General features: G+C 57.5%; 8 protein-coding genes across 8 annotated transcripts; 4 read left to right on the forward strand and 4 right to left on the reverse strand.

The window, feature by feature from the left end:
* Window positions 1-42: 42 nt before the first annotated feature.
* BAUCODRAFT_44793 (uncharacterized protein) lies at window positions 43-681 on the reverse strand (the record flags this gene model as incomplete). The annotated part of the gene is made up of 1 exon (XM_007681700.1): window positions 43-681. A coding segment is annotated over one exon (639 nt), but the record flags the coding sequence as incomplete, so codon positions are not given.
* A 577-nt stretch (window positions 682-1,258) lies between these two features.
* On the forward strand, window positions 1,259-3,262 carry BAUCODRAFT_257947 (uncharacterized protein). Its single transcript, XM_007681865.1, has one exon. It carries the CDS (start codon window positions 1,558-1,560, stop codon window positions 3,199-3,201), a length of 1,644 nt encoding a protein of 547 aa, XP_007680055.1. The 5' UTR covers window positions 1,259-1,557; the 3' UTR covers window positions 3,202-3,262.
* BAUCODRAFT_258020 (uncharacterized protein) lies at window positions 3,263-4,908 on the reverse strand. Its single transcript, XM_007681866.1, has 3 exons — window positions 4,097-4,908; window positions 3,620-4,038; window positions 3,263-3,561 (listed from the first exon to the last, which is right to left on the reverse strand). Exons 1-3 carry the CDS (start codon window positions 4,646-4,648, stop codon window positions 3,324-3,326), a joined length of 1,209 nt encoding a protein of 402 aa, XP_007680056.1. The 5' UTR covers window positions 4,649-4,908; the 3' UTR covers window positions 3,263-3,323.
* Window positions 4,909-5,021: 113 nt separating this feature from the next.
* On the forward strand, window positions 5,022-7,093 carry BAUCODRAFT_151097 (uncharacterized protein; the record flags this gene model as incomplete). Its single annotated transcript, XM_007681867.1, has 3 exons — window positions 5,022-5,048; window positions 5,192-6,322; window positions 6,389-7,093. 3 exons carry the CDS (start codon window positions 5,022-5,024, stop codon window positions 7,091-7,093), a joined length of 1,863 nt encoding a protein of 620 aa, XP_007680057.1.
* A 1,557-nt stretch (window positions 7,094-8,650) lies between these two features.
* Window positions 8,651-10,007, reverse strand: BAUCODRAFT_37592 (uncharacterized protein). Its single transcript, XM_007681601.1, has 2 exons — window positions 9,557-10,007; window positions 8,651-9,473 (listed from the first exon to the last, which is right to left on the reverse strand). Exons 1-2 carry the CDS (start codon window positions 9,897-9,899, stop codon window positions 8,941-8,943), a joined length of 876 nt encoding a protein of 291 aa, XP_007679791.1. The 5' UTR covers window positions 9,900-10,007; the 3' UTR covers window positions 8,651-8,940.
* Window positions 10,008-10,110: 103 nt separating this feature from the next.
* Window positions 10,111-10,923, forward strand: BAUCODRAFT_258417 (uncharacterized protein). Its single transcript, XM_007681868.1, has one exon. The coding sequence runs from the start codon at window positions 10,200-10,202 to the stop codon at window positions 10,866-10,868; it is 669 nt and encodes a 222-aa protein (XP_007680058.1). The 5' UTR covers window positions 10,111-10,199; the 3' UTR covers window positions 10,869-10,923.
* Window positions 10,924-10,961: 38 nt separating this feature from the next.
* BAUCODRAFT_125669 (uncharacterized protein) lies at window positions 10,962-13,799 on the reverse strand (the record flags this gene model as incomplete). The annotated part of the gene is made up of 1 exon (XM_007681869.1): window positions 10,962-13,799. The coding sequence occupies one exon, from the start codon at window positions 13,797-13,799 to the stop codon at window positions 10,962-10,964; it is 2,838 nt and encodes a 945-aa protein (XP_007680059.1).
* Window positions 13,800-14,640: 841 nt separating this feature from the next.
* On the forward strand, window positions 14,641-15,380 carry BAUCODRAFT_258454 (uncharacterized protein). The gene is made up of 2 exons (XM_007681870.1): window positions 14,641-14,718; window positions 14,780-15,380. The coding sequence occupies exons 1-2, from the start codon at window positions 14,683-14,685 to the stop codon at window positions 14,993-14,995; spliced, it is 252 nt and encodes an 83-aa protein (XP_007680060.1). The 5' UTR covers window positions 14,641-14,682; the 3' UTR covers window positions 14,996-15,380.
* The last annotated feature ends 1,033 nt before the right edge of the window (window positions 15,381-16,413 follow it).

The raw sequence follows: 16,413 nt of genomic DNA on the forward strand, positions 1-16,413 counted from the left end.
TTCGTCAAGCAAATGTCCGCCTGTGCCTCTCGGAGCGTCTTCGCTCTTGTCCAGGATATCGCGGTAACCGGTGCGCGCGGGATCCATGAGCCGTTTCCGCTTCTTCGCCTCGCGCTTGCTGCTCGGTCGGACGACTATGACAGGGACGGGTGAGTACTGCAGGCAGTATTTGCTGACTGAACCGGAAGACAGCAAGCTCGAGTAGCCCGTCAGACTCCTCCCGCGAGTCCCAACTACGAGCATGGCTGGTTCGTAGATCCGGATCATCTGTTGTATAGTTTCTTGCACGCGCCCTATGCTGAACTCGAGGACGAGGTTGATGGCTTTGTCTTCGGTGTTCTTGCGCTGAATGGCGTCCAAGAAGCGTTCGGCTTCTGCTCGGTAACCCTTCTCGCCTTGTCCGCCAGACCACTTCAGCGCTTCTCTGCTGTCCTTCTCCACCACGCGCAGACACACAATCTCATCCCCATCGTCAACCAGCTCGTCGATCAACCACTCAAGAGCTGTGTCACTGTATTCATTCGTATCCGTCCCTACTAAGAACGTCCGTGACCGCTTCGTGTATGCGTACTCCCTGTGCTTGCGATTCAGCGTCAAGCTGAAGTCACTGGCGGATGGATTGCTGAAGGTATCAAAGCTGACTCGCGGGCTGAAGTGTGCAGGTGGAGGCGGGCTACTAAGCCGTCTGCCCTCTGCGTTGCCCGGAACGTTGAACAGTGAGGATTTACGGGTACTCGGTCTCGCGCTGCTGGATCGTGAGGAGCTGCCAACAGCTAGCTCCTTGACATTGGGAACGAACTGGACGCTTGGACGGCGGTCCGCTGAGCTGGGAGTGCCGGTGACGGTCAGAGCTGGTCGTCGCCAGGGTGGGATGAAGGAGGCGCTGGATTTGGCGGAGTTGGTGTTGTCGGAGAGTCTGGCGTGGGGAGCTGGTGAGGAGCGAGGCGAAGGCGATGCCATTGCTGGGTGATAGACCAAAAGGTTTACTAGACTTAGGCGAAGGATCTTAACGGAATTGGCATGTGATTCGTCTACGGTTCTTATGCGATCGAGCTTCGAAGGTGGTGATGCTGACGGCACGTATCTTGTACCCTCCTCGTCTTCATGCCACTGTCGACGGTGTACGTATGTCTGAGAGTTCCAAACCGAAACCAGCGTGTGTTGCTGAGAGCGAAGTGCATGTGATGGTGAGAGGCAAGACGCCTTCTCGCCAATGCCATCACTTTCCCCGCCATGCCATCTTACCCTGCGCAAGCCACGTGCAGCGAACGAAACGTTCGTGCATCAAAGACTCGAGGCGCCAGTCGCGTGTGGTCTCCTACGTGGCCATCGTCTGATGCAACCATCAACCACCATCACCGCTGACCACGATGTCATGTGCGGCGCGGCGCAAGATTGAGATGCGAACGGGACCCACTTCACACCAATCTCCCTGAAAGCAACCACTAGGGGTCGCGCGGATCCCAGGCTTGCGACTCCACGCGCCCTACATCGGACGGTGCAGCATATCCTTCAGTACTCATCCGGGAGGGTCCCGTGGATCCATTGGCCTCTCTGATGCTATCGACGAACGAGTCCGATGGCTACAGGCTGCATCAGCTCCAGAGACGGCTCGACTCCGTGCCCGCCTCGACAATCATCCTGTCTAGCCTACCCTTCCTCTTGACATGGATCGCAGCGAGTGCAATCGCGCAGCAGCGACTCTTCCCGCGCCTGGCAGGCGACGAGACGCAGAAGGTAGGGTTGCCGGTCTTCAACAAGGACACCTTCAAGCCTTCTACGTACAAGCTGCGCGAACGATTGGTGAGGCCTTCGGCGCAGAAGCTCGCCTCGCTTGTCTTCTCCGCGAGCATTGGACTGTCTACTGTGCTCGTTGAGCTGATCCTGTGCGAGATCTCGAACACGCTGAATCCAGCTGCGCGCGGCCTGGCTTTGCGACTCACGTTAAGCTCGCTCTTGCTCTTAAGCGTCCTTATCACACCAGCCCTGGAAATCCATGGACTAGCCAGGACGATCTTGGGCACGCCAAATGATACCACCTCCACGCGCCGGACGAAGCCAAGAATCCTGCTAGCTCTGCAAGCCGCACTCTTCGCCACCTGGCTTGTGCTGTTCTGGTACATCCCCCAAACCTCCATCCTCCGAGACCGACTGCATAGTACCAATACGCATATTGAACGCGAGCACGCCTTCACAGAAGCCTGTCTCGAGCGTGTCGGCATCATCGGCATCTCGCTCATGGGCTCCCTAGCCGGCTTTGCGGCGGTATCCTCTCTCTGGCAGACCTTCGGCGTCCGGCACCGTCCCGTCCGCGATGCCGAAATCTCCCGCAAGCAAGCCGGTCTCGCCGCGACGGAGGAAATGCTGCAAGCCAAGCAGAGTCGCCTCCGCGCGCTTCAGCGTAAGGTCTCCGAAGCTTCATCCGCTTCCGAGCAATCAGGCTTCTTGGGCCGAGTAGTTGGCCAATTCCGCGGCGGAAACAGTGACGTCCAGGAGCTCAAGGCCTTGCAGATGGAAGTCTCGGGTCTGGAAACGATGCGCTTCAACCTGTCCTCCTCCCTGGCCACGCTCCGGCAACGCCACGCAGAGCAAGCGCGCTCGCGAACCAGCGTCGGCACAGCGCTTTCGGTTGGCAACACGGCATTCGCCATCTACTGCGCCTACCGCATCCTCGCCACATCCCTCTCCAGCTTGCGCCGGTGGTGGCAGCCCACGCACTCCTTCGCCACGAGCGATCCAATTAACAATATCCTCGCACTATTGACCACTCATTGGGACAGCAATCTCGACCGCGCAGCTTGGTCTCGGCAGTTTTCGTTCCTACTCTCCGGCTTCATGCTCCTCGCCTCCTTCAACGCCGTCCTGCAGACCTTCCGTCTCTTCTCACGTTTCGCACCAGGACTGCTACAGCATGCTCAGACAAGCTTACCGCTGGTCATCAGTCAGATTGCGGGGACATATGTCATCAGTTCTGCGCTACTGCTGCGGAGTAACTTGCCGGAGGAAGTTGGGGGCGTGATTAGTGAGGCGTTGGGGGCGCCGCTCGAGGGCCGGTTTGTGGAGGGGTGGTTTGAAAGTTGGTTTTTGGTTGCCGTGGGACTCACTGCGACCGGCATTTTGGTTGGACGGAAGGTAGGCGGCTCGGGTGAGGAGTGGGATGATGATGATATGGGGTGGGAGATGGGGAGTAAGAGGAGCTGATTACTGACGCAACGCCGTGGATGCAAGGTCTATCTATGATACAGATGCTGGCCAAGCATCATCATTATTCGTTGCGCCACCTGAAACCACAGACGATGCTAAACGTCAAACCGAGAGAACGCTTAGTCGACCTCAATGCCGACATGGTGCTTTAACCATCCCCTCGGCGCATCGGGAGCGAAGAGCAATTCACCACTCTTCGCACTCCGTTGGATGAGATCGATGCCGCGAGGAAACATCTCCTTCTCGTACGCCGCCACCGCTGCGGTGAGATCGTCTACGCCGTGCTTCACGATCTGTTGCGCGAGTTGCAGGCTGTCGTACATGGCGCAGTTCACGCCTTCGCCCACGAAAGGTGTGCTGCGCTGCAGGTTAGCCGGAGGAAGTCTCCACAAAGTCTTTTATGCTGGACACTTACGTCAGATGCGCCGCATCTCCGACCAACGCGACACCCGGAACGGTCTCCCACGACAAAGACTCTGTCGGCATTGCGTACAGTGGCCAAGGCCTGAACTGTTCGTCCGCGTGCCCGACCACATCTTTCTGCGCTTGTGGCCAGTCCGCCAGGTAATCCCGGACCAAAGCTGCTCCAAGTTGCGACGGGTTCGCAAGCAAGTCGGCATTTTCCTGTCGCCATGACTCTGGAAGCGCCATTGCCACGCCGACGTAGTAGGATTCATCGCCGAGCTTCACCATCACGACCTGCTTCTCATGCGCGCACATCATGTTCATGCCCTTGCCAGCCACAGATGCAGCAGCCGAGTGGTATGGATTGCTGGGTTTGATGATTGTTGTCAGGAAGTGAAAGCCAGAGTACTGCGGCTTTGCGGACGTGACCTGCTCCGTGCATCAGCACAACAGCATATGCACAGCGAAGAGTGAACATCCAACTCACCAAACGCCTCACCTTCGACCAAGCCCCATCCGCCCCGACCACCAGCCGAAACCCAGCCTCCACACGCCCATCCACAAACCGAATCCCCATCAACCCATCCTGCCCCCGAAAAACCTCCTGCACCCGAACCCCCCACCTCACCCTCCCCTCCGGAATCGACCCCAACAGCAAATCCCTCAAATCCCTCCGATCAATCTCCGGCCGATCCGCATGCGCCTTCTCGCCCTCCACCTCCTGCGAAGCAAACATGGCAGAGTCGAGAAAGACCTTTCCAGTCTTGTCCATCATGATCGTGGGCGAGTCCCCGCGGGCACGGGCGCGGAATTGGGAGATCAGGCCCGCTTCTTTGAGCGCTTGTTGCCCGTCGGCGACGTGGATGTCGAGGGTGCCGCCTTGGCCGCCGGAGGAGGAGGCGGAGGCGTCGCGATCGAAGACCGTGTACGCGATCCCAGCGTTTTCGAGCAGGCGCGCGAGGATGAGGCCGCTGGGGCCGGCGCCTACGATGGCGATGGGTGGTTGTGGTGTCGTTGTGGTTGTGGTAGGTGGTGTCATGGTTGAAGCTTCAAGATTTGCGGAGTGTGGCTTTTGTGGGTTGTGATGGCGGGCGTTTGAGATTGCCAGTATGGGTGGGGATGTCGTGGGATGGAGACTAACATTGAAGAGAGCAAGACATGGACATTATATACAGCTACTTCGGTCTTCCAAATGTTGGGCTCTCCATAAGCCCCGGCGCATCCACGGAACTTATCTGCGGCGGGATTTAGCGAGGGAAAGCTCCGTAAGTCCCGTCCGTCTAACTTCCGTCGTGAAGATCGTTGTTACATCTGTAACCTCCATCCTCCCGTATCTTCACCGTCACCATTATGTTGTTGTTTGCAGTTCATCATTTCATTCACCGTGTCGTTGCAATAGTCTATCTTGTGTGATGGACACCGAGCACGCCGCATATGCGGTAAGTCACACCACCATCGCTACAACAACAACCCAAACATACCCTAACGATTCCTACAGTGCGACCGATGCCAGTCTCGTAAAGTGGGATACCCGGACCCCTTGCCAATCATAACATCACCATGTTGACTGTGTTCTCCGCAGATCGCCTGCGACCGCCTCCGCGCCGGCTGCAAACGTTGCCAAACCGACTCCGCAGCCTGCACCTACTCCCGCACGGGCGTCATCCGTCGGCACCGCAAACGAAAGCACGATGCCCTCTCCGACGATACCAACAACAACAACAACAAAAACACCACGACCACACCACCCAGCAACAGATCCAATCCGGACGTCAACAAAAGCACCGATCACCAAAGTCTCCAATCCCACCTAACCCTCGACATCGACGGAACCACCGACCGCCTCCACCATCTCGCCGGTGACTCTTCGGATCAGAACTCGCTCACCGCGTTGACGTCTCTGTCTGACGCCTGCGCGGCAGTCTGGCACGACGCCGCGGGCCCGGACGTAAGCGTGAAGAAATTCTTCCCCTTCGAAGACCGCGCGGTGGCGTGGACGGAGACATTCGAGTCGACGCTAAACCGAGGACATCCCCTTTTCCAACCCGCTCCTCCGGAAGTGCTGGAACGTCTGAAAGCGGCAAAGCCGCAGGAGGTGAAGGATCGCGCGTGGTTGGTCATGTTCTACAGTATCGTCATGAGCATGGTCTCCTCCACCGACCCGGGGAATGAAGATGTCAAGGCGAAATTACGGTGTAACCTCTGGCTCGCGCTGAACGACGTGCGAACGCTGCTGGAACCGAGCGAGACGAACATCCAGGCATTGACGTTACTGTCGAGTCACGTGGAGGAATTCACGACGCCGTCCCTCTGCTGGATGCTCGCGACAACCGCGTGCCGCATGCTGCAAGCGCTCGGCATCACCCACCGACGGCTGGACGAACGGACCCGGAAGCGACGCACGATGATGTTCTGGCATCTCAATATCCTCGACAAAGGCCTCGCGCTCGTGTTCGGACGCCCGCCCGTCTTTCATCGCGCGATGGGGAGGGAGATTCCGTTGCCGAGACTCGATGAATTGGTGGCGTTTAAGCCGCATTCGACGTTTCAAGGCACGCCGGTGTTGTTCGGGGCGCATTTCTTGCATCGCATCATGGGGTTGTCGCGGCTGCTCGGCGATTTCTGGTATGTGCTTTATGATGCGGAGACGAGGGAGGAGGGGATTGACGAGGCGTGTGAGGAGCTGGAGGGGTGGTACGGGGAGAGTATGGAGGTGAGTTGTTATCAAGCTCTCAAGTGCGCAGGTAAAGTGGTTGATGGTTAATGGTGGTCGGTGTAGGTGCTCGAGGCGGCCGCGAAGGCCGAGAAACCGATCCTAGACGCGCAAGGTGTTGCATCGATTGATCTGGGTCTTCGCAGCCTCCGGTTTCAGATCGATTATATTCGTGTTTTACTCACTCGGTCTTCGGCGAGACTGAGGGGCCAATGCATCGAGGCTTCCAAGCGGATGTTGAATAAACTAGATGAGCTGGTCTCCGACTCCGAAGAACCCTTCAACGGCATCGTGTGGCAATTGGTGTGCTGCCCGTTCACGCCGTTGTTGGTGTGCTTTGGGGAAGTCATCTCGAGCAGTCAGGGAGTCTCCAACGACAATCAAGCAATTCTACAGGCGATGGAGCGTCTTCCTCCCTTTCTGAAGAAAATGAGCGTCCGCAACTCGCTCGCCGCGAAACTCGAGCGCATCGCCGAAGTCATTGTCAAGCACGCGCGGTCGGTGGTTCGGGAGAGACCAAGCGGCGGTGGCGGTGCTGCCGGAGAGATAGGCATACCAACACCGCAGTCTCTGTCTCTGTCTCATCAGGACGATGCATTGTTGGCCGCACCTTACCTTTCCACGGAAGATGCTGCGTTGTGGGATACGCTGCTGAATTCGCAATCACTTGACAGCGGCGATTTGAGCGCTCAGGCCGGGTTCGGCTTTAACACGAATGACTTCCTGGGAGACGCGATGTTTGATTGGATTGGGTGGGATAGTCAGTTATAGCATCCTTATGACCTCGTAGTAGAGACAACATAATGAACGGTCACTCGTGCAGCTTAAGCGAATGGCGGGGAAGATGCAGGAACAACTCCTAATCAATTACGGTACTTTAACCGGATAAATGATTGGATCGCGGGAGGATGTCAGCCACACGGCACACATGAGCTCGATGTCGCTGCAAGCAACTGGGTAGCGAGCGAGCTACCGCTTAGCAGCGACACTATCGCGTGCCCACTCCACTCCCCACCATCTCGTCGCCGTCACGTTGTCGCTGTAGATTCGATACAAGATGTAGTAAATATACATATATGTCTAACCTGCCGTCGCTCCTTCCCCGACTCCTCGAACTCGGCATCACCAACTCCACGGCCGCGCCTTCCCCTTCCCTTTCCCTGACCGCCCGAGCGGCATCGCTGGTGGTACGACGGCGTGAGGACCGAGCGAATGCGCCGATCATCTGGCCCTACTCCACCCAGACATGCGTGATGCTCTACCAACACCCCCACCGCGCCTGCCTCTTGCCCTTTCTGTGGTTCACCCTGTGGTGGGGCGGCGCGGGTGCGAGTGTCGGCGATCGCTTGCCGGAGTTTCGGAGTTGTCTTGCTGTACGTTCACATATACCCATCCCATACCATACCGTACCATTGAGGTGGAGGGAGGGTAAGAGGGAGGATGTGTGGGTTGATGCGATACGTGGTTGCGTATAGGACTGCATAGCCGTCAATTGCGGCGACGATGGGTTGAGTATACGTATGCGCCCGCCCATCAGCATCACCACACCAACCCCAGACTAAATGAGAGATATATATATTCCAGCCCTCCACCACCAGCTCCTCCTCTGGACCTGCCCCGCCGAATGCGACTACACCTGCCAACACATCACCACCACCGCCCGCCTGACCCGTGACCCGCCATACCTCGAGCCCATCCTCCAATACCACGGCAAATGGCCCTTCTACCGCTTCCTCGGCATGCAAGAGCCCGCCTCCGTCCTCTTCTCCCTCCTCAACCTGCTCGCCCACCTCTACGGCCTCTCCCGCCTCAAAGACTCCATCCCGGCCTCGTATAAGTTACGGAAATACTACCTCTACTTCGGCTACATCGGCCTGGCAAGTTGGACATTCAGCATGATCTTCCATACGCGCGACTTCAACGTAACCGAGAAATTGGATTACTTCGCCGCGGGCGCGAGCGTGATGTACGGCCTCTACTACACTCCCATCCGCATCTTCCGGCTCGACCAAGCCAACCCCTCTTCCTCCTCCCACTCCAACATCAACACCTCCAACCCCACCAACAACAACAGCAGCACCCTCCTCCGCCTCTGGACCCTCCTGTGCACGACTCTTTACCTCGCCCACATCTTCTACCTGACCTTCATCCGCTTCGACTACACCTACAACATGGCCGCCAACGTCGTCATCGGAATCCTGCAAAATATCCTCTGGACCAGCTTCTCCATCACCCGGTTTCGGAAAGTGGGCAGACTGTGGGCCGCCTGGCCCGGGTTGATCGTGGCGTGGATTGTGTTGGCGATGAGTTTGGAGTTGTTCGATTTCCCGCCGTGGTGGGGGATGGTGGATGCGCATGCGTTGTGGCATTTGGGGACTGTCGGGCCGACGGTGTGGTGGTATAAGTATGTCATCCTTCCGCCTATTCCTCCTGTTCAATGTTGGGATTTTGTAGTGTTGTTGTGCATGCTGACAGTTCGACTAGTTTCCTCATCAAAGACGCGCAGGAAGACCTCCAAAGCGCGCGGCTGAAGGCATAACGGCGATACTGTACATACATCTCCGCCCATCATCGTACAACACACCACATCATCCGCTCAGCTCTCAAACAGACCTGCATCACCACTCAATCTCCCTCTCATCCTGCCAAAACCCCCCACTCCGCCCCCCAATCTCCCCCAACGCCAACAACACCGGCGTCTGCGCCCCCTGATCCACCGTCTTCGCCCCACCCCCCCTCGTCATATCCGTCTTGACGTACCCGGGACAACACGCATTCACCAACACGCCCCTCCCCCTCCCTTCCTCCTCCCGCGCAAAAACCTTGGTATACGCCGTCTCCCCCGCCTTACTAACCGCGTACGCCGCCGACGGAAACCCGGCCTCCTTCTCCCTCCCTTCCTCCACCGCGTGCCGGAATTGCTCCATCAGTGCCGTGCAGGCCGCCACGGAGGTTTCGGCGGCGGAGAGGAAGGCGGAGCGGATGGCGGGGGAGTATTTGTTGAGTTTGCCCGACATGGAGGTCACGTTTACCAGTCGCCCTCCTTGGCGGATCAGGGGGAGGAGGTCTTGCGTTGCTTCCAGCGTGCCGTAGTAATTCGTTTCCAGGGTTTGTTTGACGATGTTGGCGTCGAAGCCTTGGAGCGCGATGCCTGTTTCCGCCATCACAAGCCTGGAGTTAGCACTTCTGTTCTTGGCTTGTTCGGGGGAAGTGTTACTGGTGGGAATGAAATACCGGCGTTGTTTACCACGATGTCGATTCCCTCCGGATGTTCTTTGCGAAGGAAGGAAGCGAAATCTTGGATACTTTTCGTCGCGCTTATGTCGAGGGAGTGGTAGGTTATTGTCGTGTCGCCCCCGTCTTGGGCCAGGACTTTGGCTCGTTTCAATTGCGGGTCGTTGTGGAGGGTTTTGACTGCTTCCGCGCCCTTTTCGGGCGAGCGGGCGGTGAGGTAGATCAGGAATGGTCCGGATTTCATGGGGGACGTTGGGTATTGGAGGGCGAGGTTGCGGACGATGGCGAGGCCGATGCCTTTGTTCGCGCCTGTCACGGCGGCCACGCGGGAGTGGACTGCCATTTTAACCTGGTTGTGTGGAGGGGGAGAGGGTGGGAGGGGGAGAGTGCCATTGTGGTTGTTAAAAGGTGTGTGGTGGAGAGAGCATCATGGATATGGAGATAGTGACGGAGTTTAGCCATGGCATTGCACTTTGATTGACAGCGGGGCAGGGATGTCAATCAAATGCCGATGGAAACCCGTCAATATGACCTCATCCACCCCCAAAGAATTTCCCTATCGAGCACTTTGCGCCAGCATCTCCCACTCTCACACCCTCCCACTATACACAACCCCAGCACCCTCTCCACCACCACCGCCACCATGTCCACCCAAGACGCTCCCGGACCCAGTCCTGCCCCCGCCCCCGAACCCTCCAACGGCGTCCCCCTTCCCCCAACACCCCAGCAACTCCAATCCGCCCTCGACGCCGGAATCTGGTACGCCCTCTCCCTCTGGCCCGCCCTGCACATGGCCGTCCAAAACTCCTGGGGCGGCCCGGATAGCTCCGACAAAAAGGACTGGTTCGCCGGCGCCGTCTCGGACTTCCTTAGCTCAGCCCCGGACACGGATCACGAGGATCTCGAAGTGTTCTTGCTGCAAGTGATGCAGGATGAGTTTGATTGCAACGTTGAGGACGAGAGTGAAGTGGAAGTTGCGAGGGGGATACTGGGGTTGAGGAGGAAGTTGGGGGAGGAGGATGATGGGAGGGGTGGGTTGGAGGCGTTGAGGGAGTTGGAGGGGCGGTGGCGGAATCGAGGGCGCGTGAAGATGGAGTTTGCCGTTGTGGATAATGGGGTTCAGGATGAAGATGGGGATGGAGAGGAGGGGGAGGAGGGGGGTTGGGATGGGGTGGATGACGAGGGGGATGTGGATATGGATGCTCCTGAAGACGCAGTGCCGCATGTGGCGCCTGTGGTTGTGAAGGAGAAGGCGGAGCCGGAGGTGGACGAGGATGGGTTTACGAAGGTTGTTGGGAAGAAGAGGCGATGAGTGCAATCACAAACGAATGAATGAATGATATGTGACCGTTGTCTGGCCATGGGAATGAGATCACGGATGACCGTGTTGCGGAAGCTATATGAGCTACGCCACCTCCTCCCTTACAAACCTGGATAGAGGTTTACGTCCGTACAACTCCATAACCGCGGCGAACATGTCCCTGATGGGCGGCATGGCGAAGCTCTGCCCGACATCAAATATGCTCGCCAGCTGTTCCGGCCTGACAACTGGCCGATCATCCTCCGTCTCCTCAAGGACGAACCCTTGCTGCCGTCTTCTATCATCAGGAGCCGGCAGAGCAAGAACCTCAGTCATCTCCACATCCGAAGCCTCATCTGCAGCTTCAGGGACGTCCTCGATCAGGAGTGGCGCGTCCTCGGAAGCATACTTCAGTTCCGTCAGTCGTGGACCTGCACCCATGTACAATAGCGTCCGCACGGTAGCATCGTCGAAAAGCAGCGTATACCCACCAGTATCCTCTTTAGGCAGGATAGCGGCAATATCCTGTCCGCAATCTTCTCGAGCCAGCGCCTGCGTATTTCTAGGTCGATAGACAACAACCTGCGAACGCACCGCTACCGCAAACGTGCCGTCCTTATGGTTGACAGCGAGCGATGGCCGGCCAGACGTGATGTTGAAGCGATGCGTCAGGATATTCGTAATTAAATCCCAGACATTGATACTGCCGCTCGACACGACGACAATGTAACGGTCGAGAATCCCGATCGCTTCGACTTCGCCAGGCGCGAGGCCGGATGTCGAAGTCACGAGCTTTCCCGTAGCAGCATTGACGAAATGGACCAGCGCCGGCGTAGCTGCTGTGTCGCGGAAGCTCAGCGAAATAGCCAACAAAGACCCATCCTTCGCCCACGCCAGACATGCTTGATGAGGGGCAGGCACCTCGAACGTATCCAGCGGGGAGTCCGCACGTCGCGCTTCCGTCGCGGGCAGTTCGACCACCTGCCTGCAAATCCACTCCGTAACCTCCAATTCTTCCCCCTCAACCTTACTCACAGCGCCCTTCTTCACCCGCCTTCGAGGCCTCCACATCCTGACGCGGCTGTCTTCCCCAAGCGTGATGAAGCCGACAGTGACCGGATCAGCGAGCAAGCCCAACACCTTCCCGGCCCCCTGTAACCGTCCATCCGCACGGGCATGCGGCGCGTCGATTCGTGCGGAGAGACTCCACATCCCCTGCCCTTGATCCCACTTCCAAAACTTCAAGTACACTTCCCTCCTCATCCACCTCTCTGGCTCCACACCACCAGGCGTATCGCAAAGGTACTCCAAGTCCGAGGCCGGCGGCATCCACTCATCTACCGTAGCCAGCCACTGACCGTCGTGACTGACAGCCAAGTACGCGACGTCGGGAGAAGCGATGGCGGTCTTCTCCGGACCGATGTTGACGTCTGTGACGTTGTTGCGAGTGAGCGCTTGGCGCATGAGGCTGCGGGAGGCGCGGAGGTCGAAGGTTTGGAGGAAAGGGCGGGCTGTGGCGGCTTCGGTTGCGGTCTTTGGGCGGGTGGCGGGGACGGTGAGGAGGAGTTGGTGTGGCCGCTGAGGATGGATTGTTGCAGCGGTGGCTTTGCGGTCAGCAGCTGCATGCTTGGAGATGATGGACAGTGCCGTCGTGGTGGAGAGCGAAGAGCCGGCCAACTGCAGTCCCGCGAAATGCGCAACCGGCTTCAGCTCGCTCGTGCTGAGGACGATGATTGAGTTGTCGCCGAGTTGCACCGCATATCTGTCACCTTTCGGGCTGACCACGATGCGTTCAATCTCGCTCGTCAGATGGGGTAGATACTGCTGGACACCCGTCTGTAGCTGCCATAGCACAAGCACCGTTTCTTTCCCACCCGAGACGAGGTAGTTGCCATCCCGTGAAAACTTGACGGAAGACACAGCTTCTCGGTGCCAGTGCAGGATACGTGGCGGGGGGAGGGTGGCCTGGGCTTGCGGTGCGAAGAGGGATGTGACATCCTCGTAAACGTGGATTTGGCCGTCGCTTTTACCGATGGCGAGGCTGAGGTGGGCTTGACGCTTCTTCTTGCCGCTCTCATTGGAGTGCGTCAGTCGAGCGTCGAGGCAGGTGATTGTGCCACCAATCGGCACTTCGATCCAGACATAGTCAGATCTTGTCTTGGCTCCAAGGAGTACTGCAGACGGCCCATAGGCGATGACAAAGTCCGATTCGCCCGTGACGAGCAGGTCAGTCAGCTGCATGCGCGTCTGGTACCAAACTTCGCGACGTCTCGTGATGCGCAAAGTACCATCGGCGTTGTGGAGGCAAAACAGCGCGTCATCTAAAGCATCAGCCATAGCCACAACCTTGCCCGGACCGGGAATGGTAGCTAGCTCTGCCGCATCAGATGTCCATTGCCAGACGACAACCTCACCGTTGCGGAGCAGGCAATAGACCGATCCGGGACTCGCTTCTCTTAGGGTAAGGGAGACCACACTCTGGTTGTTGGGGATGGAACATGTCCGGATAGGCAACGACGTCTCCACGGACAAGACTTGCACTTCCTGCGCAGTCGCCGTGAGCAAGACCTGCTCGCCGGTAGAAAGCTCAGTGGCAAAGATTGGATCGCACTGCACAAAGCGGCCCCCAGTAGGTGCTGACAGTGTCCAGCTAGATTTTGTAGCGACCGTGAGTCCCAGCTTCCGGGCCTCAGTGTCGTCTTGCCGTGTTAGTGCGTCCCTGTCAAGCATGTCGACCTCACGATCGAAGTCTGCAGTACCCTCAGCCTCATCGTCGGTATCGTCGTCCTGCTGTTCCAATGCGTCAGAGTCAGCCACCTCAATGTGATGGTTGGACTCTGCATCAGCTGCAGGCTCAGCGTGCTCATGCTTGTCCGCCCGTCTGCGAGCCTTCTTCTTCTCTCGTCGAAGCTGTCTGCGCGCGGCTTCCTCCTCGTCTACCATTGGCTGAAGTGCGTTCGAGGGGTTTTCTTGCGCAGTGATTGCATTTGTTTGCTGCTCTACCTCCGTCGCTCGGAACTGATGCTTCGGTCGTCGCTTCCTTGGCTTCTTCGCCTCCCCTGAAGAGATCGCGGCACTCTCGGTCTTTGCGCCGTCATTTGTACGAGAGCCTTCAGGAGGGGCTGCCGTGCTACTTGCAACTCCAGCTCCTTCAGCTTTTCTCCACGCCTTCTTCTGCTCTGGTCGCAGCCGCTTATCGGCAGCTTGTTCGCCTTTCTGAGGCTTCTGTAGATTAATATCGAACTCTTGACCAGGCGCAATGTGCGTCTCTGTTTGACTTGCCACTCCTGCAGCTGCACCCTTTCCAGCTCCTCTGTTCCCCTCCCGCCTTTGCTCTTTTGCCCGAGCTTTCTTCAGCCTTTTCTGCTCCAGCCTCCACTCTCTGACTTCTGGCGCGGGATCCTTATCAAACTTCTTTCTCTTTCTCCTGGTTGCCCGTGAAGCGTTCTCCCCGTCTGCATCATTATCCAGCGGACTGGACTGTGGAATATTGCGTTGCTCCTCCGGCATGGTTCCTCCATTGCGGCGAAATCTCTTCGCGCCAGTTTCAGCATTCCCGTCAGACAGCGCCTTGCGCTTCTTACTGGTGTCCTGTGTAATTTTTTCGCCCATTATGGAGGATCGATGTGGCAGTGTACGCTGTACCCGCGACATGCAAATCGATATGCTGAAGTGTGAAGCGTCGGAAACTTTTTGCGCGGCCGAAGGCGGCCGCGCTCCCGCTCACACACATTTCCTCCACTGCTTCTGCAATACTCTTAGCTCTTAGCTCAACACGCGCATAGTCTCGCGGTATCAGAAGACAGAGTCTCAACAGTCTGTCGAGATGATCATCCCCATCCGCTGCTTCTCCTGCGGCAAGGTATGTCCACCGCACTCACCTTGACTTGCGCCAATCCAGCCACTAACGAGACACTCTTCAGGTCATCGCGGACCTCTACGAGCGCTATGTCAAGCTCATCAGTGCGAATGAGGATGATCCCGACTCAGAGCCGATGCCGGACGGCGAGGCGATGGATGCGCTGGGCTTGAACAGATATTGTTGCCGCCGCATGGTGCTCACACACGTCGACCTAATTGAGAAGTTGCTGCGGTATAACCCGGCTGAGCGCGATATTGTCAAGGTGGCGCAGAGGTAGAAGGAAGCACGTGCCTGTCAACGAGAAGGGTATGCTGGTTACGGTGCCGCTAACAATGCTGGATTGGGTATGAATTTTAGCCAGCAGTGGGAGTTGGCGCCGGGGTTCACATTGATCTTCGCATCAATTAAATTACGGACGGCGTTCGATGATCGTCAGCAGGCGACTCTATCAGCAAACAGCGGTACTGTAACTATTCGCCGCGCAGCTGCTCGCCATCGGACTTGAGTCTCAGCTTTGCGCGCCATCATCCGACCCAGCTGGAGCCTGGTTGGACGACGGACGCTCGCCGGCAGCAGCTTGGTCGCACGACGTCACTGACACCTCCCACACCTGCTCCTCCGCCCTCGCAAGCAAATCCTCAGCAGCCTCCAATCTCCGCTTCGCCTCGTCAATAGGATACCAAGAGGCCCCGGTTCGCTCCGCTTCGCCTCGTCAATAGGGTACCAAGAGGCCCCGGTTCGCGATATGACCGTGTTCCACGCAGCGATGGCCTCGTTCGCGTGATACCTAAGTGGAAACCCCAGTCAGCAACATTCTTTCCCACACCTCGCCGAAACGGCACTTCACCTACGCTCTGCCCTCCGCTTGCTTTGGCCCCGCCGTCTCCGTCGCCAAATACATATGACACCTCGCCTCAATCGCCTCTGCCGGCCGAGCATTGAGAACCTAGTAGCATTTCTGCGCGCACTTGTGGAACTGGCCCAGATCATAAAACCGGTCTGCTTCGGCTGCCTCGTTGACCAGGTTAGCTTCTTTGTGTTCCTTGTCGATGGTGGAGAGGGTGGGATTGCTTCTTGCGATGCTGCATAGATGTTGGTAGGATGGCGCCATGCCGCGGGAGGGAAGGGATGGGCGCATGGTGGGCGTAGGGTAGGGGTTCACGGAGGAGAGGTGCATGCACTGGGCATAGCGAACTGTTGTGTGAGGGAGAGCACTTTGTGTCTTTGTGTTATGTCCATGAGATGAGATTCACCTTTGAAATTGCACGCTACACCGTCGATTCACCGACTGCACTCAATCATGCGTTGATGTTATACTCCAGCCCACGCTTACGGCTGCAGTGGTGTAAGGACCAGCACTCGTGGTCCTAGGCGTCTTCCACAATGTGCATGATAAGAACATCTATCGTATTTCTGCTGGAAGTTGTTGCATGTAACTTCCGTTGGCAGTGACAACGACGATGTCACAGCATACTGTGGTAGATCGCAAACAACACATCGGAGCCGTACCGAACACTTCGTCCGTTAGCGGGTACTCTTCTCAAACACTGACTAGTATCTTTAACTGCGATAGTTGGCTGGGTTCAATGAGCGAGTGCTGACGAAAAGTACGACTCAGTATTGGAAGGGCGCGTTCCAATGCAGGTCTCGACGATAAACCTTCAATGGACGGTTTGAGTCACCGCGGGCTTGACC

Source organism: Baudoinia panamericana (assembly GCF_000338955.1).
Source record: "Baudoinia panamericana UAMH 10762 unplaced genomic scaffold BAUCOscaffold_12, whole genome shotgun sequence".
NCBI lineage: Eukaryota > Fungi > Ascomycota > Dothideomycetes > Mycosphaerellales > Teratosphaeriaceae > Baudoinia > Baudoinia panamericana.

Bases quoted from the DNA above. Each gene is read 5' to 3' on its own strand.
- BAUCODRAFT_257947 (XM_007681865.1), top strand. From the start codon at position 1,558: ATGCTATCGACGAACGAGTCCGATGGCTACAGGCTGCATCAGCTCCAG.
- BAUCODRAFT_258020 (XM_007681866.1), bottom strand. From the start codon at position 4,648: ATGACACCACCTACCACAACCACAACGACACCACAACCACCCATCGCC. The intron at 4,039-4,096 runs GTGAGTTGGATG...TGCACGGAGCAG, and splicing joins GGTCGAAGGTGAGGCGTTTG to GTCACGTCCGCAAAGCCGCA. The intron at 3,562-3,619 runs GTAAGTGTCCAG...CCTGCAGCGCAG, and splicing joins GGAGATGCGGCGCATCTGAC to CACACCTTTCGTGGGCGAAG.
- BAUCODRAFT_37592 (XM_007681601.1), bottom strand. From the start codon at position 9,899: ATGGCAGTCCACTCCCGCGTGGCCGCCGTGACAGGCGCGAACAAAGGC. The intron at 9,474-9,556 runs GTATTTCATTCC...TGGCGGAAACAG, and splicing joins CATCGTGGTAAACAACGCCG to GCATCGCGCTCCAAGGCTTC.
- BAUCODRAFT_258417 (XM_007681868.1), top strand. From the start codon at position 10,200: ATGTCCACCCAAGACGCTCCCGGACCCAGTCCTGCCCCCGCCCCCGAA.
- BAUCODRAFT_258454 (XM_007681870.1), top strand. From the start codon at position 14,683: ATGATCATCCCCATCCGCTGCTTCTCCTGCGGCAAG. The intron at 14,719-14,779 runs GTATGTCCACCG...GACACTCTTCAG, and splicing joins GCTGCTTCTCCTGCGGCAAG to GTCATCGCGGACCTCTACGA.